Source organism: Astatotilapia calliptera, chromosome 12 (assembly GCF_964374335.1).
Source record: "Astatotilapia calliptera chromosome 12, fAstCal68.1, whole genome shotgun sequence".
In the NCBI taxonomy this organism is placed as follows: domain Eukaryota; kingdom Metazoa; phylum Chordata; class Actinopteri; order Cichliformes; family Cichlidae; genus Astatotilapia; species Astatotilapia calliptera.
In genome coordinates, this window is record NC_137433.1 from 38,185,893 (window position 1) to 38,209,735 (window position 23,843).

At 46.7% G+C, this 23,843-nt stretch overlaps 2 protein-coding genes and 1 long non-coding RNA gene across 5 annotated transcripts in view; 2 read left to right on the forward strand and 1 right to left on the reverse strand.

The window, feature by feature from the left end:
• The window catches only part of kank1a (KN motif and ankyrin repeat domains 1a), a 57,167-nt gene extending 43,972 nt beyond the window's left edge, over nucleotides 1-13,195 (reverse strand). For 2 of the 3 annotated variants that reach the window (XM_080308931.1, XM_026186113.2), the window contains exon 1: nucleotides 12,972-13,195. The gene's annotated coding sequence lies outside the window, so the exon portion shown is untranslated. Of the gene's footprint in view, nucleotides 1-12,725; nucleotides 12,859-12,971 lie in introns of those variants that run through there. The other variant, XM_080308929.1, reaches the window with a different exon arrangement.
• LOC145432245 (uncharacterized) lies at nucleotides 13,172-15,551 on the forward strand. Its single transcript, XR_013912526.1, has 2 exons — nucleotides 13,172-13,364; nucleotides 13,786-15,551. It is a non-coding gene; the product is annotated as an uncharacterized LOC145432245 (long non-coding RNA).
• Nucleotides 15,552-17,976: 2,425 nt separating this feature from the next.
• Nucleotides 17,977-23,454, forward strand: fbp1a (fructose-1,6-bisphosphatase 1a). Its single transcript, XM_026186120.2, has 7 exons — nucleotides 17,977-18,371; nucleotides 19,032-19,194; nucleotides 19,652-19,744; nucleotides 19,957-20,097; nucleotides 20,199-20,336; nucleotides 20,507-20,626; nucleotides 22,863-23,454. The coding sequence occupies exons 1-7, from the start codon at nucleotides 18,202-18,204 to the stop codon at nucleotides 23,052-23,054; spliced, it is 1,017 nt and encodes a 338-aa protein (XP_026041905.2). The 5' UTR covers nucleotides 17,977-18,201; the 3' UTR covers nucleotides 23,055-23,454.
• The last annotated feature ends 389 nt before the right edge of the window (nucleotides 23,455-23,843 follow it).

A 23,843-nucleotide genomic window follows, 5' to 3' on the forward strand; every position in this document is an offset into this window, starting at 1 on the left:
GTCGTTAAACACCAAATGGGTGTCTGGCTCAGCGAGACGCCGCTCCAGGTGAAGACAGACGAGACGTGGACGGTGTCGACGTCTGCAGAGGACATCATCAGCGATGTTTAACAAACGAAAACCGGTCCGAGTCGGAAAACTAACATTTATTTTGCAGCTAGTAAATCATGCACATCTCTAAACATTCATAACATGAATTCGGGGCTAAGACTAAGCTCTGGACATTTAATGCAGATGTAAATTCATCTGCACGGTCGGGCTCGCGTCAGATTACCAGCCATCACTGGGTGGAGGAAGTGGGAATAACTGTGGGACTAACTAATGACTTCCGTGTTATCCTTTTCATTATCTTGGCCTCGCAGGGTCGCAGGCTATGAAAACAGTAGCATGCCTTCATAGGTATAATGCAACACATTGTATTGTGTTGGCAGTGGAGGGCTGAGGGGGCGAGGCGGGGCGGTCTTCCCAGCGGGAGTCATTCCGATCAACAATAGCAGCAGCATTCCTCTGGAAACACTGTGGCATTGTGGAGGGCGTCTGTTCGCTGGGAGGATCGCCACTTCCACCAAAACAAAGGGATGAACTCATTCTGGGAATGTTTTGTGTCACCTTTAGGAATGACAGAGTAACTTTTGCTGTCCGGCTTTTCCTACCTGTGAACAGTCATATTTACTAAACTGACTGCGTGTTTTGACAGCGATGAGTCAAATTCCCACACTCGTCAATCCGTCCGGCTCCAAGAATGACTGCCCGAATATTTCATCTCAGCTTCAAGCATCCGTTTTGTTTCTGGCTTGCTGAACTTTGCTGCACATTTACACTGCAAACATAAACTCAGTGGTAGATCTGTGTTTGTCTTATCAGAGATAGAAATGTTGCTGTAAATACACGATACTGTATGACAGATGTAGGGTTTACATCACTGCGCTGAATCCTCGCTGCAGTGCATTTATTGCATTTACACCTGTGCACCGGTGACTCTGCATTACTCTGCAGACTGATGAGACAACCTGAGCTCTTCCTGTTCCAGTTAAACACAGGAAGGAGAGAAGACTTCAGACCTGACAGCCTGTAGGTGCATCACAGATCAGCCTCACACTTAGAGATGGGGGATTTTCCCATCATGAGCCCTGAAAACAGGACTACAAACAAACATGCAGCAGCCATCTTTAACGTCTGAACGAACGTCTGGTCCTGAACTAAAATGCAAATCTGGTCTGGTTGCTGTTGAAGTAGCCAAAGTAACAGGAAGCCGTTTCCTCAGGAGATTATTGTCCTGCTGGGATGAATCTCCTCATAACTCCAGCTGGGTGTCCAACCTTATTCTGACTTTTAACAGAACAGAGTTCATTATGAATTATAACAAAAGCGTCTCTAAAACAGAGCCCAGAAGGTACAGCTCATGAGCAAATATTGACTCGAATGTTGGCCTGTGCTCTTCTATTATTTCAGCTTCACTGGAGGACAAGAACAATGTGGGAGCAGTCTGGTGGCAGATGTCACTGAATATGCAAAAGACAGGAAGGAAGAGCAGATGCATCGACCAGTAAAAGCAGATAAAACCGATACTGGTGGAAATCTGTGGCCAAAGCCTGACAGGAAACAAAACTCGGCCCGTTTCAGTGGAAAAGTGACCGCCACGCTGCAACTCTAAAGTGGCTCTATCAAATAAACCCATTAAGCAGAGTTGTCATTATCAGACCATTAAGCTGAGACGCCACAAACACACTCTGCGCCTTCAAGAACCAAACTCGAAGCAAACAGACCTGCAAAAATAAAACTGGACAAACAAATTGATCAATTTTAAGGATTAAGATTAACTACTGTAGCTAAAGTCTACTGCATTCATCTATCCGATTCATGTGGCAGCAGGCTGCATCTGAAGCATCCCATGACGTTCCCAAGCCAGATGACCCTCTGCACAACCCCGAGAACTCCAGTGGGTTCTGGGTGTCACCTCTGAGTATTCCCACAAAAACCTCCAAGAGAAGCATCCAAGAACCACCTCAGCTGACTCCTTGGGACATATTAGAGCAGCAGCTGCTTCGGTCATCTGCGCTCTTCACCCGAGCTCCAACGCTGGACCGAACCACCCAACACAAGATGGGGGGATGTGTTGGCATGGACAGAGGCTCCTGGCAGGGTCTCCCAGGACACAGACTAAAAGCATGTATTTACAAACTACAACGTGGGTCATGATATGGACTCTGGATAACTTGTATGGAAGTAAAAACCAGGGCCTGTAGAGCCAGTGCAGGGAGGGGAGCTTGCAGGCATGTGTCTGGTGCTCAGGCTTGAATTCACTGGGCTTGGCCATGCATAGCCAGAACAACGAGGATCCTCTAGCCCGAGGGCTGACCGCTCCCAGGGACAGCCATTATGGTCAGGAGTATTGTGGGTCGGGCAGCAGGCCTGTGTGTGACCCTCAGCACTGCACTGGGGTCTGGATGTGTTTAAAGAACAACAAAACCAAGGTAATCGTACAGAACGTGGGAGAAAACAAAACAAAGTCAGATCTGCCCGATCTTCACGTGCTAACCTCGAGCTGCTGCTGCTAACACGCACCAGCTGTTTAAAAAGTGCAGTAAAGACACAAACTGTCCATAACGATTAAAAAGTACAATAAAAACAAACAAAGTGATTTCAGAGCAGCAACAGAAAACTGTTCTCCGCTTCCTTCATCACAACAGCAGCGCTGCCATCAGCCAGCGCGCTGAAACAACAACCTGCTCTCTGCTTTGAATAAGCAAAGCAGCTCCACTTGACTGTGGGCGTGGGTCACTGGCACGTGACATCTTACGAGCCCCCCCATCCACGACTAATGGTTACTGTGCATGACTACCAAAGTACAATATTTACAGTACGATAAGACAGATGTTCACGACTGCAGCTTTTGAATACGAGCTTACGGTTGCTTCTCCCAACAAAGACGATGTTAATCGAGCGAGACCATTTTCAACAACGACAAGATCAGAGATTTATGCACAACATAACCCAATTACTGCTTTGCTAAAGCCTTAAACCAACAAAGCCGCGTCCTGATGGGTAATTTTCCTTTCCCACAGCGTTACCGTCTGAGCCGTGTGATTAGAACAAATAAAACTAATTACACAACGCGCAGCATCCAACGTCAGCGAGAATTACTTCTGTTTACTCAGACAACAAGCCCATCAATGGATTTCAAACATGTCCTTAATGAAGAACATTCACATCTGTGAGTTTGTTCCATCTAAACGATCTGTGGCACCACACACACACGAGCCTGAGGATGCAGGTGTGCAGCAGCAGGTGTGCAGCAGTCTGTAGATTGATGAGTAAAGCTTGTGCATGTCTGTTCCTGCCTAACAGACGATTAATTTTCTCTAAATGGTTTATAAAACCAAAGAATTAAAAGGAGCTGAAATTTTACATCATTCCTAATAAGAACTGAATCTGAGATGATCACGTAGGAGGTTTCTGATGGACCTGCATCCACTCCCATCTTCACACGTCATACATCCTTCTCAGCTGCTGCAGTGTGGATTTGAAGTATGTAGGACCTTTAATGCTCTCCACTACAGGGGAACGAGGACTGGTATCGCCATGGTGATGTGCCCGTCACTTTGTGGAGGCTGAAACCTGAGAGGACGCCAGGCCATTAGCAAGCCTACGTCACCGCACCACCGCGATGAGGACACACACAGCCAAACGCTGTAAACCGGTCGCTATAGTAACACCATTTCAAAGTTCATCACTATCAAATTTATCATCGATACTCGTCCCCACTTGAAAGTTTAGGTGTGGAAGCGCAGCCTCGTATGAAAACGTGCCCATGTGTGCTGACAGGAACATTAACCAGCCCAGATAAGATCAACGGTGCCAGCAGGGAGTCCATCTCCACTGTAAGCCCAGCTGACCGTAACAGGAAATGGTTTACTGCTGAAGTTTAACAGTGAAACGCCCGACCTCCTTCAGGACGGTGTTTATACACCAAATCAGAGGCATGTAACCACAGACGGCTTTCATGAAAGCCGTCTGGCTGGAGAGGTATTTCTATATTGACGGAGCTTCGTCACCTGCCTGTGGAAAGTTCCTGAAACTGATGCAACGACCTCTACGACAATTTGTTACCACAGCTTGAAAGACTTCACTGTACCGGACGTGCTCCTCGCACTTACGCGCTTCGCTGTCGATTTGCAGGTTTGCACAAATGGCTGCCATCTGTGTTACAAACTGCCACAATTTGTGACGCTGCAAAAAAAAATAATTCCCAAATGTCCGGCTGATTACTTCCACAAGGATGCAAAGCATACAAAGAGTTTCCTGCCTTTCCTGCAGCTTGCAATTACAGTAGATCTGATAAAGTGACCTGATACAGGCCAAGAGGACAGCTGCTGTGCAGGGTCTGTGTGGGGGATCGTAACCCACATCTTTGCCTGCTCTTATACTGCATGAAGCTCCACAGACTGTCGGCCGTGCTCTACACATCACATTTAAATGAGACAAATGAATGCTACAGTTTCCCTCCATACACAGTTGCAGCAGGTACAGGCTGCGTCTTTCACTTTTTCACCTGAACCCCTTTTAATGCTTTTCTGCATTTGGTCCTCAGGTTGCCAAGTTTAGGCAAGACGGAGACGTGGCAGAGAGGCAACCAGCTCTCTCCTCATGAAGGATTTTTCCAGAGAAACCAGGAGGATTAAACGTTGAGGATTTTGGCCCACAGATAAACAGATGCACTGGTTAATCACCATCAGCTCAGTGCTGGTGTACAGCCGTTTTTAATTATTAAACTAAACATAATGGGGTAGTAGGGAAACCTTGCCACTGCATGCTACAGCCATACAGCCCAGTGTGCAGCACATGTAGCTGACTACACCTCACAGCTGAGCAGTGCCTTCAGGTAAGCATGTGTGAAGTCGATTACCCTTCATTTACTGATGTAATCAGATTTATTACTTCTGTATTGACCCTAAAAACAACTCGAGCACTGTTCAGGCTCAGCTGTAACTCGTATCACACAATTTCAGTGACTCTGGTCCTCCTGAATCAACACGCGGTAGGAAATAAAGTCCTCGTGGCTCTTCTTTAACCGCCTTCATCCATTCATCTCATCTCTCGTCTACAACCACTTCTTGTGGTGAGGCCACAATGCAACTGTGTAGTGCATCTCTCAGTTCAAAAACATGCTAAAAACCACAAGGTCACATGACTGAACACAGCATCACTCTGCAAGCGATCAGGAGGTTGGTTTTGAAAGCACCCAAGAAAAACAAGTCACATCAGCCTGCGTCTCATTAAAGATGCCAAAACTTTTCAGACAGCTGCAGAGCCCCGAGAGTCGGAATGTGCAGAGTGGCAGCTGTAGACACAACAAACCACCGCCCCCCTCGCCCAGCAAACCCCGGCTGTACCCTTGAACCGGTTCACACTAACAAGCAGATAAAGTGAATGACTTGTACTAGCAGCATTTAACATTGCGTGCTCTCTGCAGTCAGAGCAACGACAGCAGCGTTTCACGCAGGTTTATCTCCCGAGCAGCTGCAGTAACACCGTCACACAGCGGCGGCATCTCCACACGCAGACTTCACTGCGTTCCTCCTGGATAATTTGTTCACACGCACATCAGCATCCACGTTCTGGTCAGATAATGGTAATGGCATGTGACATGAGAAATGTGTAAGAGCACGATCCAGGTTCATCTGAGCAGTTTATGTGCACCAACATCCGAGTGTAAATCTGAACTCAAACCCAGGTTACAAGCTCAGCTGGCTTTCCAAACCAGGGATCAGATGCTTACATGAACAACACACCCAACACCCGAACTGTGACTACGACCATGACTCAAGCTTCCTGTTCCCCACATCTCCTTCTGATAACATTCACTGGTCCCACCATGCAAACGTTAAAACCTGCACCAGCAAGTTTTAGAAACTAAACACAACTTAAAAAACCAAAACAATAATACTACAACAGCTGTATTGGTAACTGCTGCACCTTTTACTCACCTTCCTCAGTTAGAAACCTGTAAAAGCATTTCACAGAGCTGCAGCTGGCACAGAGCAGCCAGCGCTACCAGAGAGAAACGAGGGATTACAGCAGAGACGTCACCCGGCGCCGTCTCACACGGCACAGCCAATCGCAGCCCGGCCACGCAAACGCTGAACACACACACAGAGAGTAACCTGACAATAGCAGCCAGTGAGGGAGGCTGTAATATGAGCAGCACGGTGACCACTGGGCCGAGGCTCTCGGCCGTAAACAGCGGCATCCCTGACAGGGAACAAACTCAACAGCCCTTTCTGAGCTGCAGAGGATGATGGGAGATTCAGACCGAGAGCTGCCAGCAAAAAAAGCTGCACAAGGAAAAACTCTCAAATAATGAGTGCTAAGGTGTATTTTTAAAGTGCTTTACTGTATATACTCTGCTCACAAAAATGGGCATCATCCATTTCCCTCAAAAAACAAACAATGAACCAAGAATGAAGACATTTGTATTAAATTCATGCTAAGGTTTGTATGTAAACTAGGCTTGAATGTGTCCCGCGCACAGCTGGCTGCATCTCTAATCAGCAGGTCAGGTTCTGGCTAACGTGAAGCCCCGTCAGACCCCCGGACTGTGGAATGCTTCGACTTGACAAGCAGAGTCTGTGCATGCCTGCATAGCTGAGGGATTATCACAGTATCAACTGAGCCCTGAATCCCCTTTGCACCTGCCTTGTCCTGCTTAATGCACAAGAAACGTGTGGGATTTCTCGCTCCCTCCTCTCTGAGACTGCTCACCTTTCATTCATCAGCAGCTCTGAAAGGATAATGACAGGCTACGGGTGAGACGTTTTTAAGAAGCGACACTTCCCCCTGACGTGCAGAGCAAAGGATGTTTGGTTCAGAGGAGTCGAATGTGCCGCTGCTCCCCGCCTGCAGCTCCAGAGTTTTGTGGTTGGAACAAGAAGACGGGCTAATAGCTCGTCTCGTGTGTTGGACGCCTTCGTTTCTGATCTACATGCACCACAAAAGGGAGTCAGCTGCCAGCGCCTGATGCACCATACAATAGTTCTTACTTTCAGTTTTAATGAAGTTTTCTCAAAGAATTATGAAATATGCTGTAGAAAACGGCTTCTGTGAATACGAGGAGAGAAGTTAGCAACAGTCCTTCATAGGGATGGGTATCGTTTAGGTTTTATCCGATACCGGTGCCAAATCGGTGCCGGTGCTCAAACGGTGCTCAAACCGGTGCTTAAAGAATGGAGAACACAAAATTGGTCCAAAAACCTCATGTTCAGCTGTTTTTTTGTAAAAAGATAACAATGTTAGCCTTTTCTGCAGCTATGGGGCATATATGGTATCACTCTTGGCTGGAAGCAGTGCTTAAACAATGGAAAAAACACAAACTTTGTCCAAAAACCTCTCATGTTTAACTGTTTTCCACTTTTTCTTTGGTCATTTTAGCCTTTTTGGCCAGGGTGAAGGGAGTATCTGCCATCAAACAAGAAGACAGCCGCATGTAGCTATGATGATGTTTGCTAGTTCACCTTACATGCATTAATGTAATAACGTGGTTAGCCTACTAAACGTAAATTACACACGAACAACATGAAGCTACTCACGCAGAGAAGAACGGCTGCTGCCACCATCATCCTCATCATTTCTGCTACACTGGCAGGGCTAGGGGCCAGCACTCTCTTCGTGTTTTTGGGGGATGTTGCATAACAGGTAACCCACGCACAGTAGATGTGCTCGGTGTGAGGTCTCGCAGCAAGCTATCAAATACGGCGCATTTCTGGGCTTTTAAAAAAAACGCTATGCGTCGCCAGGTGTTTCATCGGATTCTTGGTGTTACCTCCTTTGACAGTATCACAGTATCAGCTTAAAGCACTTGTTGCTGCTGAGTTTGCATCTTTTGCTGTGAAGTACAGCCAGACTTTTGACCGCTTCGCCTTGGACATTTTTAATCTGTAGCTCTGCTCTAACAGAACGTACGTACCTGGCCCCGCCTACTATCCTCGGAAACGTAAAATGATTGGCTAGAATCTAAAGTGTATCACAGGTCAGGAAAAAAAAGCACCGAAATGTGCGCTGCTTTTCGGTCTGGTTACTACCGTTTATGTCAGAACCGGTGCCATCATGGCACCGGACACCGGTACCCATCCCTAGTCCTTCACCAGCACATGAACCAGTGCTACACCTGCTGCAGGTGCTGGTGCTACACCTGTAAGCCACGACGGTGCAGGTCAGTGAGCAGTTTGCTGAGGTTAGGAACAGCTGAACTTTCAGAGCTTTTCTGGGAATTATCTGCTCGGAAAACTGACGGCATGGCTTCATGGACAGATGATGGTCACCATGTGAACAACTCTATATGAAAGTCTTAGTGATGTTAATGATTCTGTTGGTTTCATCGTTCAGATTTTGATTTTATGACCATTTACCAAGATTTTTATTTGCAAGTATTTGTTCTGCTCCAATAAATATAAATCATATCAATAATATTCAAATTTTCACCTTGATAAGAGAAAAACTGCACAAATTAATAAGTGCCACCCAATTATTTATACTTATTTTAACATAAAATAAAGGTTTTTAGTCATTTTTCTTAAAACACACAAAAAACCCTCCAGTTATTTTATAATCCAAAGATTTCCTTATACATTTATTCAAATGTTTTAATACCAACAGGTCCAAATGAAATCAAAGTCACATTTATTTCTATCCTAAAAGGTTAACAGATTCTTACACGACACGAGCACTGATCTGAAACCTCCACAAACAGGTGCCTGGAGTAATAAACATTTATACATGCCCTGAAATATTTGTTGTGTGACTCGAGAACAAAAACTTGTTTACTAAAAACGAGCAAGCTGAAAACTGATTTCCCAGAATGCCACACTGGATGAGTGTGTGAGGCGTCAGCTCTACACTGGAAGAATAACTTCCTTCCCCTGTAAGGGTTGGTGTGCAACGGTGTTCCCACTTTAGCCTCAAGTTCCACGCACCATCACTCCTCCCATCAAAGTGAAAATTAAAAACAATCATTTATTGCAAGTCTTGTCAGGCAGAGCGCGTTTCCACGAGGGCGTCGTCCCGGCACATTGATTCAAAAGGTCCCATCAGCACTGCAAAGATCGAGTTTTCCACAGCCGACACGAGCGAGGCCGACACCAACACAAATATTTAAGTAGAAGACCCCGTCACAAATCTGCTGCTGTCCCAACAGCTCGGGTGGTTTAAAGAAACGAAGTCTGTGAGGAGCCGAAGCTGAGAAACAAAAACGTCTCATTTAAACTCTTAATTTCATAATGTCAGAGGTCAATGATCCCTTATTGATCGTCTGTGATACGACGAGCATGTGACGACTGTGAGGGAGCATGAAAGAAAGAACGGGATTAACATACCAGGAAACAAAACATCTTTGTGAAACGCACTCCGAGGTTTAGGCAGGGTTAATCCCAGCCACAGAGAGCAAAAAGCTTCACTCCTTCATGTTCACCGCAGCAATCTTCTACCCAACGAGAATCTCGCAAGTTGAAGCATGCAGAAATGAATCATCAGCAGGCGGAACAACATAAAACACTATCCGGGGCTCTTTGGCGGGCCGCTGACATTCATCGTGATAGCTCATGTGTCCGCTTGTTCTTATGTAAGTTGTCAGTGAAATTCAAAGTCACAACAACTTCACCTGGTTTGTTTCATAATCTCTGCAGGTAGAAGCGACCGGGATCATGTTTACCGTCGGCCTCGTCGGGCTGCTGAATCACCCAAAATGTTGGCTGTGCAGAATAACTCCAGCTGCAAGTCATCCATGCAAAACTAGATACCCCAGACACCAAACATCTGTAGAAGAAACTAAATAATCTCACCTCTGCTTTAAGTATCAGTCCAACACACCTCACAGCCTCCTCTACAATCTGTGCCAACACACACAAATGTCTCCCAATCCATCTCAGGCCACTCTGACTCCATTAAGCTGCTAAATCCACAAGAACTGATTTGAAAAGAATTTCGTGCGGTCCTGCCAGAGCTTTGATCACCGCGGTAATAACTTCCTTGCAAATTTGCAAACAGCGTGGTGCCGACTTGGCAGCTGCTCCGAGCTGCTGGAAATCTGTTAGGACTCCCTGAAGATCGTCTTTACTTAGAATCAGCTATGCAAGCCTTTTCATTTCAGCCGGTCCACTGGTGTTTTTAAAAGGTTTTATTTACATCCAAAACTCATGCACTGTGAGTGGAGGTGCAGCACCAGTTTCATACCAGCTGATGCTTCAGAATAACTGCAACAACTGCCCAGAGAACAGCAGGACGGCAGCTTCACAGCAACCTGAAGCTCTTTTTCCTCATCTCCAGTGCTCCCCGACTCTGACTTATTCTTACTAAAGGCAATAATAACTCTTTGCCTTAACACTATGCAGACCAGCTGCTCTTCAGCGTCAGTCACCAACCAGAAACTCAATTTTGAGCCAGTAATGATCCCAGTTTATTGGTAAAGGTAGTTAGAAACCAGACAGTTTCACTGTTTAGAAATGAAAAAGCCAAGATCACAAATAGCTCACTGCAGAATGGTTGAGATTCAGAGAAGCTCATTTACAGAGTAAGCAGTGTCACCTTCATCATGTCCTTAAATAAAGCTGTGAGTCATTATAGAGGCTTCATGGTGCCTGTATTTGTACAGCACTTTACACAACCAGTCATCCACCCAGTCACACACACACTGGTGATGGCAGCTACATTGTAGCCACAGCCACCCTGGGGCGCACTGACAGAGGCGAGGCTGCCGGACACTGGCGCCACCGGGCCCTCTGACCACCACCAGTAGGTAACAGGTGAAGTGTCTTGCCCAAGAACACAACGAATGAGACCGTCGGAGCCCGGGCTTGAACCGGCAACCTTCCAGTTACAAGAAGCACTACCAACTGTTGCCACAAACTGCCAACACATAAGTGCTACTTGTGTGTGAAATGGGGGCGATCGTGGCTCAAGAGTTGGCGGCTCGTCTTGTAATGGGAAGGTTGCCGGTTTGAGCCCCGGCTCAGACAGTCGTGGTCGTTGTGTCCTTTGTGAAACGTCTTATCGAAGATCTCCATGAACACATTTATATCCTCTCAAATGCATCTTGGGCTGTTCTTGTTTTTGCAGGAGGGGGCTCTTATGGTTTTACTTTAAGTGGATCTTCCACTCAAACTAAAGTACATTTGATCTTGTAATAACAGGGCAGACCCCGAGGCTCATGTAGGTCCTCATCCCACACGTTAAAGCCGAGCAGCTGTGACGACTCCCTTCACCTCCAGTCCAGCCAGTAAGAGTGGTTTCTTCGGGGTTACCCAGCAGTGAAGCTTCACGTGCACGCACGCAAAAACTAACATTTTCAAGTGAAACCAGGCAGAGCAGCTTTATTTTTAGAATCAAAAACATGCAAGAGAAGCACAAACAAGACAAGTATGCACAGATGTTCAACCAAAACTAAAATTATAACTCAGCAACCCCCTCGAGATAAAATTACAGAGAAAACACCACGGCAAGGACTCCACAAAAAAACTGAACACCCACAAGAGAAGCGAGGCCAGTCGTGACGTGCAAGCTGCTCGCACAGAGCTGTGGAGTGGAAGTCATTTCCTCTAAACAAACAGGAGGGGTGGGAGTCGTAATCACAGGCGGGGGAGGCGGGGGAGGCCACACGTCTGAGCAGATGAGACCCGGCTTTGATCCTGCGGATGTGAGGGTCGTCTCAGTCAGGCGTCATTTCACAGACCTCCACCGTATGTCCACGATACCGAGGAGGAGAGCATTAGAAATCAATAAGCTTCCAGAAATATCATTTTTCTCTCATCTTCAGTTTATTCTTATGAAAATATGAAACAAGCTCCCTGCAGTGAAGTAAAGAACGCCTGAGCTGTTAGAGACACCGAGATGACCCTTTAACCACCTTAAGGTTAGTGAATGACTCGCTAACCCTCAAACCCCATTAAAGCTGTTAATCAGTGCTACAAACAGCAAAGCAGCAGCTTTGAGAAGCGACTTTGCAGAAAGTGCGATGCTTTCTGCAAAGCCACAAAATGCGAGGCATTCGGGCCCTGAAGGAATGCTTTGTGTGGCATCCTGGATGAAATCTGCACTTATTATCCAAGTGTAGACAAGTGGATCTTAAGATATGCAACAACCCCACAGTGGAAGCTTCACAAGGCCATTAGTCCTCCTCTTCACATATCAATTCCCCAGTGCTTCATCTGTACTGAAGAGTGGAAAGGCCTGTGAGCCAGGAGAGGATGAGGAGCCCTCTGTTTGACCCCAGCTCTTCACCAGCACAATGGGGACTACCATCCAGGTCTGAGCCCCCCCGCATGAAAACAGGTAGCAAAGAAGGAAACGTGTCCAACACTAGTTTCATTTGGCAGCATTTCGGGGTTGCTGAGTGACCTTTAGAGCTCCACGGAGACTCTTTTGTTAAGAGCTCATCACGCACTGCGCTACGAGGACGCGGCTGTGGAAACAGTGCCACGAAAGACATTTCTGCGTTCTCGCGCTTGAGCTAAAGGTGTCCGCGAGCCTGTGGTGACACCTGACTTACTCTGAATCCGAGCGAAGGCGGCTCACTGTGGATTTAATCGCGAGTTTAATGAAACTGGTCTCGAGGGGCGAATCCCCCTGAAAACCTCCGCCGTCCCTCGCCTCCGGTTCCCCGCTCTTGGAGCTCAAAGTTCAGCCTCATAACACCTGCGCAGCGCAGACGGAAGTGGAAAAAAACAGCGCCAGATTACCTGAAGGACTCCCAAACACCAGCTGACTTTAAATATAATCCAGCTTAACCAGCAGCGCTTCATGGGATTGTCTCGTCTGCTCGCTGCAGGACCACCTGGCCGACAACACGCACTGAAGACACGCTCAACTTACGTAATTAATTAAGCAGAGGGCTCGTGCACGCTTACACGCGCCCACAGAGACACCTGGGACAACTGAAGCACTTTAAAACACACTTTGTCTTAGCAAAAGCGACCTTAACTTACCCCACGCTAACGCTTCCCGGGCTCCTTTGGAGGTGCAGCTCCTTTCCTCGGACTCCTTTCTGTGCTCGGGGTCGGAGTCTCGGAGGGTAAAAGCTGGGTAATGCGTTAACTTTGCGCAAAAGTGTGCAAAGCTCCAGTCTGTGCCCGCCGCACACGGTACGTCCCCTCTGCGCCAGCAGCAGCAGCCTCTTTGTACTTGTCCGCTCGTGCCTGGGCTCCAAGTTAACCCGCGGTCATGCGCAGTCGGTGCCCTCCCAGGAGCCCAGTCTGAGCTGATGTGAAGGTCAGTTAGAGGCACAGGTGTTGCTTTACCTGCGCACAGGGCTCGGCCTACTTACACTAGCTGAGTCACGAAGAGCAAACAGCGCGCTCCGGACTCACCTTAAAACTCAGGTAAACGTGTAGGTTAATGCAGTTAGCACGTCGTTTGCTAACCAGTGTCTACACGTTGTGTCGTAAAACTGTGACCACACCGGGGAGAAAAAGACATGTACGTTACAAAGTTAAAGTTTTGTAGTTTTAACTTACTATAACTAACGAAGATGTTTCTCTTCCGCGATACAATATAGAGCTCGGGACGATAGATGGAAGCGGTTTCAGTTGGCGCATTAATATCAAGTGTTCTTAATTGTTCTGTGTCAGATAATCTTATCGGGGCTCATTTTTTACGGTCTTTAAAATACTTACACTTTTAAATGAACCTAAATATTTAACGCAGACACACGAATACCTACATGTACATAAAAATGATCATTATTTCAAAGATACATGATGACAACAAGTTTCAGAAACGCATCCTCACTGCTTTGGACAGAGTCAGCGTCCCGCCGGAGGCTGCGTTTGCCCGACAGCGCCATCTGGTGACCAGTGGCGTTAACAGCAAAGAGATCTCCAGCTGCCTCCCTCTTCCCGCTCCACCACAACCACCCACACATGCAGGGCCTTGGAGTAGGGGTATGTCACCAGGGTGCAGAGGAGGCTACCCCCCCCCCCCCCCCCCCCGTCCCCTTCTGGCTGCCTCTGCCTCAATTTTATCCCACAACTTAGACATTCACATTACTCACACTCTCATTACACATACATATAGGATCTTGGGGGTGGGCACAATCACGGAGTCCAAATTACCATCAGGGTGTATACCTCACCCCTGGCATCGTTGCCCACCTCTGAATTTTAAATACACTTAGTCATTGAGGGCTAGCAGGAGGGACTATGCGCTTACCTGCTGCTCTCTGGCAGGTAGCTCCAAGCCCTCCTGGGTTTTAATTGCACCTTAGAACACACATGCATCAACATTACAATGAGCGGGTGGAGGGAGGTTTGGAGTCTTCTCTCACCCCCGTTCTCTGCGGCCTGCTGGAGCGGGGGGGCTAGGAGGAGGAGTTGGCCGTCCGACTGCGGTCTGGAGTGTGGGGCCTCCCTGCTGCTGCGGAGTCGGGGCGGTCTGCCTCCCCCCACCGCAGGGAAAAGGGAAACACCACCTGGGTCTGGGTGCAGTTCCCCCCTCCAGGGGCAAGGGTACCTAGACCCGGTTTGTAGAGTACGCTTGGGGAGTGTGATCGTGTGTACAGCGTCTCTTTATGTCTGTCTCCACGTTGGTTGAGTGTGGAGTAAGTGCATATGAGAGCATGAGGGTGGGAATGGATGTTTGTGTCTGTGTGTGCCTGTATGTCTGTGTCTATATGTCAGGTTGGGTATCAGACGCCACCTCTCTGGGGACACCTCAGGCCCTCCAAGGTTTGGAGGCCTATCTCCACCCACCACCACTTCCCCTGCCGGTGGCGGACTCCCTCAGACGTCGGTGCGTTGGTGGTTCTTTGTGTCTGGGGGTGGGCGTCCAGGTACACAAGGGCTCACTCCTTGGCGGCCGCTTATCGGGGCCTGGAGCCTGGGGCTCGCTCGGGCCCCTTCGGGGGTGGGGTGCCCCCGGCCTCTCGGCCTGGGGCTCGGTCACTCAGGCGCAGCTGGCTGCCGGCGGAGCTCACGGGCGCGTCACTGCAACTCCCCCTGGCTTCTGCTCCACGGCTGCTGAGTGAGCCCTCATCTGGGACTCTCCTCAGCTCTTACTGGGACAGTGGCGCGGCTGCCCCTCTGTTGGTCTTCCTTGGTTTCTTGTGTTCTGGGGGCCTCTGGATGTCTGGAGTTTTGATCTCCTCCATACCTGCTTCACACCCTGGAGGACGGGGCTGTGGCCCCCCCACACTCCCTAGCAGATCGTTACATGGAGAAACCTTTGGAATACAAGCGCGCTGATCCACACAGGTATGCACACAGGTGTTCACTGCTCGTAGACCCAAATTACACCTTTCTTGGCTGCTACTTCGAAGCACATCTGTCCTGCGTGCTGCACAACAACATTGAATATTTAGTATTTACTGCTGTTTACACTTAGCTAGATTAATGCGATGGTGTTGTGTTTAGTATGTTGCTTTGTTGTTGTTTTTTGTTTTTTTTTTTGCTTGTTTTCTATTCTTCTCTCAACAGGTGATCCAGGAGATTTTTATTTTTTTTCTCCCCCCCTTTCTCACTGTCCCTCTCCCCTTCTGTTTTTCCTTTCCTTCCTCTTTCTTTCTCCCTTTCCTATCTCTCACTCATGTCTGTCCCGTCTGTAACATCTGAAAATAAAATATAATAAATAATAAAAACAAAGATCGACCAAATGGACCAATACGGCAATGCCACGATGATCCATTTGGCAAAGTAAATCCATTGGGTATCCTTGTTGGTCTTCAGACAACAATTCTGACGGCTAAAGAACCAAATGGGACAGGCAAAAAAACAAAAAAAAAAACAGCAAAGAGAAGCCAAACTCCCTGAATCTAATGTGGTCTGTGGAATAAACACGCAGCACTGACAGCTGACTGTTTACCTTCATTGCACATTTAAAGCCAATGTCTTTATTTTGTTTTCATTAGAGAAAACAAATGTAATTAGACCTGATATAGATCTACTATTTGAACGGCTACTGTTGGCACATCTTTGTGCGCAAAACAGTTCCTACAATAGCACAAACCACAGTTTACAAATGAGTGAGTACACGGACGTGTGTCTACACACAGAGCAATTTGGTCTCACCTAAAACTATTTCTCAAATGGTAAGTATCAAAATTTGAATAAATGCTGATAATTACGCGTCAAATGTTAATTTAATGTATATAAATCGGATCGTTTTCACCTTTAAACGCTTCCTGTGCTGCAGGACAAACGTCTAACACTATCACAGATTGTTTAAAAAAAAAAAACCCGCACATATGACGTCACATGTGCAAGTGTGTGCGTGTGTGGGGGGGGGGGGGGCACTTTTCACGCTACCCGACCCACAAATGTAAGCTGCGTTTAAGTGCTAGTGCAGAACTGGGACATCTGGCCTTCATGGGACTCTCCTTTTTCTTTTTCTTTTTTATTAGTAAAGCCATGTTTTGTTGTGTTTTTTTCTCACTCTTCGACTACAAAACCTTTATCTGTCAATCACAGCCTTCATATGGAAGCCCAAGAAAGTTAACATATGGTTTAATGTGCTGCTGATGCTACCGGTTGGATGCTGGACGCAGCTGCAGGCAGGAGAACATCTCTGAAGTGAGTTCATGCTCACTAATCTATTGAATATGTGGGATATAGATATAATCCCAGTCATCTTTGATAACAGCCGACTGGCTCGGAGAGCTTAAGGACTATTAAACAGTCAGTCATAGTAGATTTTTATAAAAGTGTGTTTGCTGTTCCTGAACTGTCAGTGTTTTGTCTCATCACCAAGTAAACAGCTCAGTTAGATAAAGCCTGGAGATGGTGATGAGCTCCTAGTGTTTGTTTCCAGTTTTAAGCTTACAGAGATCATTTTTGCTTGAAGTACTTTGAGGTCACAGAGCTCGTCAGCAGTGAAGTTTACTGTATGTTACAGAGCCACGTGAGATTAAAGGCTGAAAGGTTATAAGACAGAGTGCTTCATCTGACTCTTTTCATTACACTTAAGTCAGGTAAAGCATACACAGTCTGCCCTGAGTGAAAATCAATTATTATGAGTTATATTTGTGTTGAGATTCGGTGAGTTTATTCCACTGCACTGAACTGAAAAGCAGATTTATGGGTCTGAAATGTCACCAGTGTTTCTCTGTGAAGCAACGATTCAACATACAGGTATGTTTGAGCTGTTCCCATATCTTTATCTTCTGACAGCGTGACCCCAGATACATGTTAGTACTCTGGGAAACTGTTTTGTGGAAGATCAGATTTCCTCCATGGTTTTGATTCGGTCTCTTCTAAACTACACAAACATCCTTGTGTTTCCGTGTGTGCGTGCAAACGGGCGCACATGTTGGATTTTATTGAATGTGCAGCTTCGTCACATTTTGCCTTTCTTCATCGGTTTTATTGAAACACATGATGGACAGCTTGCTTGTGTGTCTTCAGCGGTATGTGGTAAAAACGGTTTTCAGCTCCATTGCAGCATCTTCAAGTGTCACAATCGCACTGAAGTGTTCAAGAGGAAGGTGAGACTTTCTTACAATAAGGACATGACAGCATTGGAGTGACTTTTAGAAAAATCTTTCAACCTCAGCGTTAAAACACTGCAGACGTTAAAACTGTTCTAACTGGAAGCTCATCGTACCACATACTGGACATGAGCACTACTGTCTCTGCACTGGCTTGTTTTAGCCTCTTCGCCCTGACTCACAGCATGTTGTACAGTTTCATGTTTGCATGAAGCATTTTCATTTGACTCGGTGTTTTCTGCATGCTGGAGTTTCAGGAGTTCAGATCCTCACTCCCACGCTTCTGTTCGACCTGATGGTTTTATGACTCCAGCTGATTTGCACAAGTTATGAAATGAGGTATGAAATGAGCATGCGAGCGTCTCTGGAGCCACTAATCTTTCCAAAGAGAAAATCCAGGGCAACGCGCTGAAAAGTTCGTGTGCGCAAGAGGAATGTAAACGCTGACTATCGTGCGCAGAAACAATGCGTGTCCGCACTCCTCGTATCTGTGTCGGGCTGTCGCTCTCAGGGAACAAAAGTCTGGACTCGGGCTTGTGCAGCTCTCTTTGTTCTGCTCACATCCTTGTGTTTGTAACACTATCGTGTCATCGCTGCAGCGCTCAGTGTGCACAGCGGGGCCACACCTCTCCGCTACATACACTCCCCCCACGGCTGTCCACGCGCAGTTCCGCGTTGCTGCCGCATTTAAATCCTGCAGAGTTTCCTCAAACCCGCAGTTCCAGCGACTCACCGGCACTATGTCCGACAGCAGCACCTTCGACACCAACGTGGTCACCATGACCCGCTTCGTCATGGAGCAGGGCAGGAAGGCCAAAGGCACGGGGGAGCTGACCACGCTGCTCAACTCGCTGTGCACGGCGGTGAAGGCCATCTCCAGCGCTGTGCGCAAAGCTGGGATCGCCCACCTGTGAGTGAGCCACGTTACACACGCCGTTGGGTTTGGAAGTAGCCGTTACGGCCCTGCCAGCACTGTTCCGTACTTGAATGCAGCGCTGTGTAAAGCCCTCAGCGGCACGCAGGGCTCCAGGGTCTCTGCGCCAATCAGAAAGCGCATACCTGGAACAGACACGCCCATTTTATGAGACATGCTTCGGTCCACAGGTGGTTATTACTGCGGTACTTGTTTTTTTTTAACCCCGAACCAGTCGGGGAACGGGCCAGCTCCTGCTCACTTCTGCATTTGTCTTTATTTCTCCATCTCCGCTGGTTTATGTGAAGTAAGAGAACATGTTGCATGTTGTTCCTGCAGAACTGCGTCTCAGAGGAGTAACGAGTGTTTCAGAAGTGCAGCTTCTGTTACTCTTATTTATCCAGTCTGATGGAAACAAGGAAGTCTCTGTCATTTAATTCCACACAAAGACGTCTTTGTTCAGTATCCAGAGCAGCCGCAAGTAGTCCCAGCAGTTTCACTCAGGCAGGCTTACTGCTGTGTTACTACCTGGTGTGTGTGTGTGTGTGTGTGTGTGTGTGTGTGTGTGTGTGTGTGTGTGTGTGTGTGTGTGTGTGTGTGTGTGTGTGTGTGTGTGTGTGTGAACTTTTCACGCTCACTTGTTTTTGCTTTTTTCAGTTACGGCATCGCTGGCAGCACCAATGTGACGGGCGATCAGGTGAAGAAGCTGGACATCCTGTCCAACGATCTGGTCATCAACATGCTCAAGTCATCGTTCAGCTCCTGCGTGCTGGTGTCTGAAGAGAATGACAAAGCCATCATAGTGGAGCCAGACAGGAGGGTAAGTGTGAGACCAGGTGAGATATTTGAGACTTTGAGCCTAACCGGGTTTAACGCTCCAGGTTCCTCTAAGAACCCACCGAGCCTGAAAAACCTGATCTTATTTGTGTGGGACGTTTTCTGAAAACTGAGACGGATCATTCAGATATTTCTAAGTTGACCTTTTTAAAAGTTCCTTTAACAGTGAATTCCACATCATCCGAGTGTAACGTCCAGGGGAAATCTGCTTTGTAAAACCTTTGGAGCAAACTCAGAAACCAACTATTTTCTATGACATCTGACAGTTGCATAGATACAGTCAGATTCGGTGATCATCAGGTGATCAGTGAAATTAGATAAGGCCTCAGATTCGCTGCCCGGAGGCGTTTCAAGGCAGCTGTTGAGACGCCTCTTTGTAGAAGTAACTCTCTTGTATATAACACGTCACATATTCACTGCATGTTTTTCTGCTTCTTCAGGGGAAATACATCGTGTGCTTTGATCCTTTGGACGGCTCCTCCAACATCGACTGTCTCGTCTCCATTGGCACCATCTTTGCCATTTACAAAAAGGTACTAGCACAGGGTTAAGAGCTTATGATGAAACTGGTTTGTTCTTGATTTAAAAACTTAAAGTGTTGGCAAACTGTTTGTATTGGATTTTACAGCTGCATCACTTGTAGATGTTTAAAGCAGGGACTAAACTGATTTTAATGCAAACGCTCCACTGATGTCGAATCAGGCAACAGAATCAATAATGACACGACTGATGCCGTTTCCCTCAGACCACAGATGATGAGCCCTGTGAGAAGGACGCTCTGCTGCCCGGCAGGAACCTCGTGGCAGCGGGCTACGCCCTCTACGGCAGCGCCACCATGGTAGTGCTCTCCACCGGCCAGGGAGTCAACTGCTTCATGCTCGACCCGGTTAGCGCTCTTTTGAAGGTTTCGCGTGTTCCACATAGAAAAGCTGCAAACTGATTTTATCTACAAACATGTTTTTGTTGTTACTGCTTTTTGCTCTTTAGGCGATCGGGGAGTTCATACTGGTCGAGCGGGATGTGAAGATGAAGAAACGAGGGAAGATTTACAGCTTGAATGAAGGTTATGCAAAGTACTTTGACCCTGCTGTCACAGAGTACCTGCAGAACAAGAAGTTCCCTCAGGTAACGCAGGTGTCCAGACATGTTTGTCTCCAGGGGGAAATTTATACATTCCAGCAGTATCCACAAACATGCTGGATATACAATAAGCACTAAATACTAATAGTGCACACTGATGTATTTTTACCGTAGACCTCGTCACTAAGCAGATGTTGTTTTTGATGCCCCTGTAGGACGGCAGTGATCCCTATGGCTCCCGCTACATTGGCTCTATGGTGGCAGATGTGCACAGAACGCTGATGTATGGAGGGATCTTTTTATACCCAGGAAATACGAAAAGCCCCAAGGGAAAGGTAAGGTCCTGCAGCTGTATGTAAAAGATGGATGCAGTGTAGGCGTCCGTGACATCAATGCTGTAGCACCTTAAAAAAAACTTGGAAAACGTGTCAAAACTTGAGTTCCTCGATTGGCCCCTCAAGGCTGGGATCAAAATCAGCTCAGTTCCCACAGATGATTACAAATGATTACAAGCAGAACTAATGTCTACAGTGTTTTTGTGCAGGTACATAGATGGTTTGGGGTCGATAGTTTGTCACTCAGCTGCAGGTAGAATATAGGTTTTTAAACTCACCCACTCTGGTAAAGTTTAAAGTCCAGTTAGCTGAGCGACGGGTTTGCTGTCCGCCTTCACAGATTTGAAGTGTTGGTGCTGTCGGTGCTTTTTGGAGCATTTCTATTTGAATTATCTGACAGAAACTTTGACCTGCTGTGAGTTACAGATCATTCCACAGCATGTCTTTATCCTGTCTTCCTTCTCTCACACCAACCAATCACAGCAGATGGCCCCGCCCCTCCCTGAGCCTGGTTCTGCCGGAGGTTTCTTCCTGTTAAAAGGGAGTTTTTCCTTCCCACTGTCGCCTAAGTGCTGCTCATAAGGGGTCATGTGATTGTTGGGTTTCTCTCTGTGTGTATGACTGTAGGGTCTACCTTACAATATAAAGCACCTTGAGGCGACTGTTGAATTTGGCGCTGTATAAATAAAACTGAATAGAATTGAATTCCAGTAGTTTGTGCTTCGGTTACGTTGGTTTAAATGAGCATTTCAGTCTGTTACTCTGCACTAACTGGCAGGTATTATTTATGGCTGATGAAATCAGCTTGCTCACTTTGACATTCTGGTTCCTGGTTCTGAAAAGTGAAGCCGGTACAGCCAGAGGTCTGCAGGAAAACGCCCCCCTGACCTGAGCTGGCCGCTAGTTTGACTCATACTGGAGAAAAACCATTTAGTAAACTTTGGTCATTCAGGAGGATTATGCAGCTCCTCTGCAACGGTTCCTAAAACCAAAAAACACATCTGACAGTAGGGCTGCACGATTTTGCATAAAATGAGAATCACAATTTTTTGGCTTAGAATTGAGATCACGATTCTCTCACGATTTTCTTTTCCAGTATAAATATTTATTGCACTTATTAACTGCACATCAACTTCGTAACAGTTGAGACTGAACATAAAAACAATAAATAAACATAAAAACAACAAATGTCTCTTGTTTAGTTGTTGCTGCAAAATGTTGTACTGCTTGAAATTCCGTCTCCACCGTTGCTCGACGCTGCGTGTATAGAGCAGGTAGTGCAACAATAGAAAAATAGTTGCGGGACGGCACTGTGTAGCGTTTGTCTAGGGTGTTGATCATTTTCCTAAATCCCTCGTTTTGCACAGTGTTGATGGGAGCCATATCTTTGGTCAGGTGATAAGTGATAGCCTCCGTAATTTCTTTGAGTTCGACGGGTATAGGGAAGCGCTGTATAAGGTTCCCGTTATTGATGTTTGGGTGGTTGACCGGGACGGATTTTCTCCTGTCACTTTCTCGTCATCCCTGACGTGCACTCCGTTGTTTTTTCCCTGCTAATTTTAGCATCACACGGCACAGCTTCTGTATCACGTGGTATAAGGCTCCGCCCTTGTCATTTGTTGAGCAGGAAGAGTGAGCGCTTGTTGTCATGCAGAATACGTCCCGGATCAAAATGCGGTACAATCGTCGTCGTCTTTTTTTCTTTTTTTTTTAAATCGTTGTCATTTGGAAATGAGATCGCACATAAGTATGAATCGAGATCGCGATTTTCTAACGATTAATCGTGCAGCCCTAACTGACAGTTTAAATGTGCAAAAAATATATGAAATTACACTAAAAGGCCTGTTTATGAACTATTGTAGCAGACTGTCGATTACATTTAAAGCACAAAAAGAAGATCTTTACATGAACAGGAGGAATAATCTCTTCTAGAAAGTCCTGGTCCAGTGTTCATTTGTGACTTTTCAAACAGACTTGGAAAATAAACCATCTATCTGATTTTTTTACGGAGCCCCGCAGGGAACATGGGAGAAAAAAAAATTAAGACGGACTTTTGCGAGATCTCGCGAGTTTGTTTTGCGAGATCTCGCAAAAGTCCGTCTTAATTTTTTTTTCTCCCATGTCCCCTGCGGGGCTCCGTATTTTTTTCCTTCAAGCACTAAAATGCTGAACGAGCCTGTGAGTTTTCCAGACTTTCTCATGAGCACTTACACCTTCCCTCCCCTCTCGCTCAAAGCTGCGCCTGCTGTACGAATGCAACCCCATGGCCTTCATCATGGAGCAGGCAGGCGGCATGGCCTCCACGGGCTTCGAGAACATCCTGGACATCCAGCCTGAGAGCATCCACCAAAGAGCTCCTGTGGCTATGGGCTCCAGCGAGGACGTGCTGGAGTACATCGCCATCTGCCAGAAACACGCCAAGAAGTGAGACCGCACGGGACTCACACAGCGGTCCTCCTGTTGGGATGCACGTTACCGCCTCTGTAATGATGGTTTTTATGTAAAAATGGGTTTTAAAGACCAAAAATGTGAAGAGATTTGGAGGCACGGTGTTTTCATGCCACGTTAGCGCTCCCATTTTTAAGCGGTGCTTCATAAGCTCACATACTGCTAAACAAAAGCTACCAAAGACCAAAAATGTGCCCAAACGCACTTCAGTCTGAGACCTTTGCTCCTCAGTTTACCTCCAGTTGTGCCTTAAATCAAAGACACATTCCAGATGTGCAAAAGACCAAAAACAGCCTCTTTGCAACCAAACGCGATTCTTTTATTATGTGAAATAACAGCTGTTTGGAACAATGAAGTCTCTCAATAAATGATAAGAACGAGTGAGTGTTTGATCATTTCAGACGTGTGTCATCATCTCACAGTTATTCAGTTTGTGTCCCTCGATAATATCTTGAAATCTTCAAGTTAGAGGCTAAAGTTCAAAGATACTTATTTCAGTGGAGTCGACCTTTAAGCCGGGGTCAGCTGAAGCTCAGAGAGCCGACTGACATTTAAAGCTCACTTGATCTGCTGTTGTGCTAAAACACGGCTGCAGAATCGAATCTGTGTCCCCGAGCCTGTAACACAAAGACACACAACATCAAACTGAAACAAACACTTCAGCTTCTTTTTGTAGCAGCTGAAGTGTCTTAAACCTTAACCTCGAAGTCAGCCGTGATTATTTTTGACTGTAAACCTGGATGCATGTTTAGAATCTGCTGCAGACCTG

Excerpts from the sequence above, each read along its gene's own strand:
- fbp1a (XM_026186120.2), top strand. The coding sequence starts at position 18,202 with ATGTCCGACAGCAGCACCTTCGACACCAACGTGGTCACCATGACCCGC. Across the intron at positions 19,745-19,956 it reads TCTTTGCCATTTACAAAAAG|ACCACAGATGATGAGCCCTG; the intron begins GTACTAGCACAG and ends CGTTTCCCTCAG. Across the intron at positions 20,098-20,198 it reads ACTGCTTCATGCTCGACCCG|GCGATCGGGGAGTTCATACT; the intron begins GTTAGCGCTCTT and ends TTTGCTCTTTAG.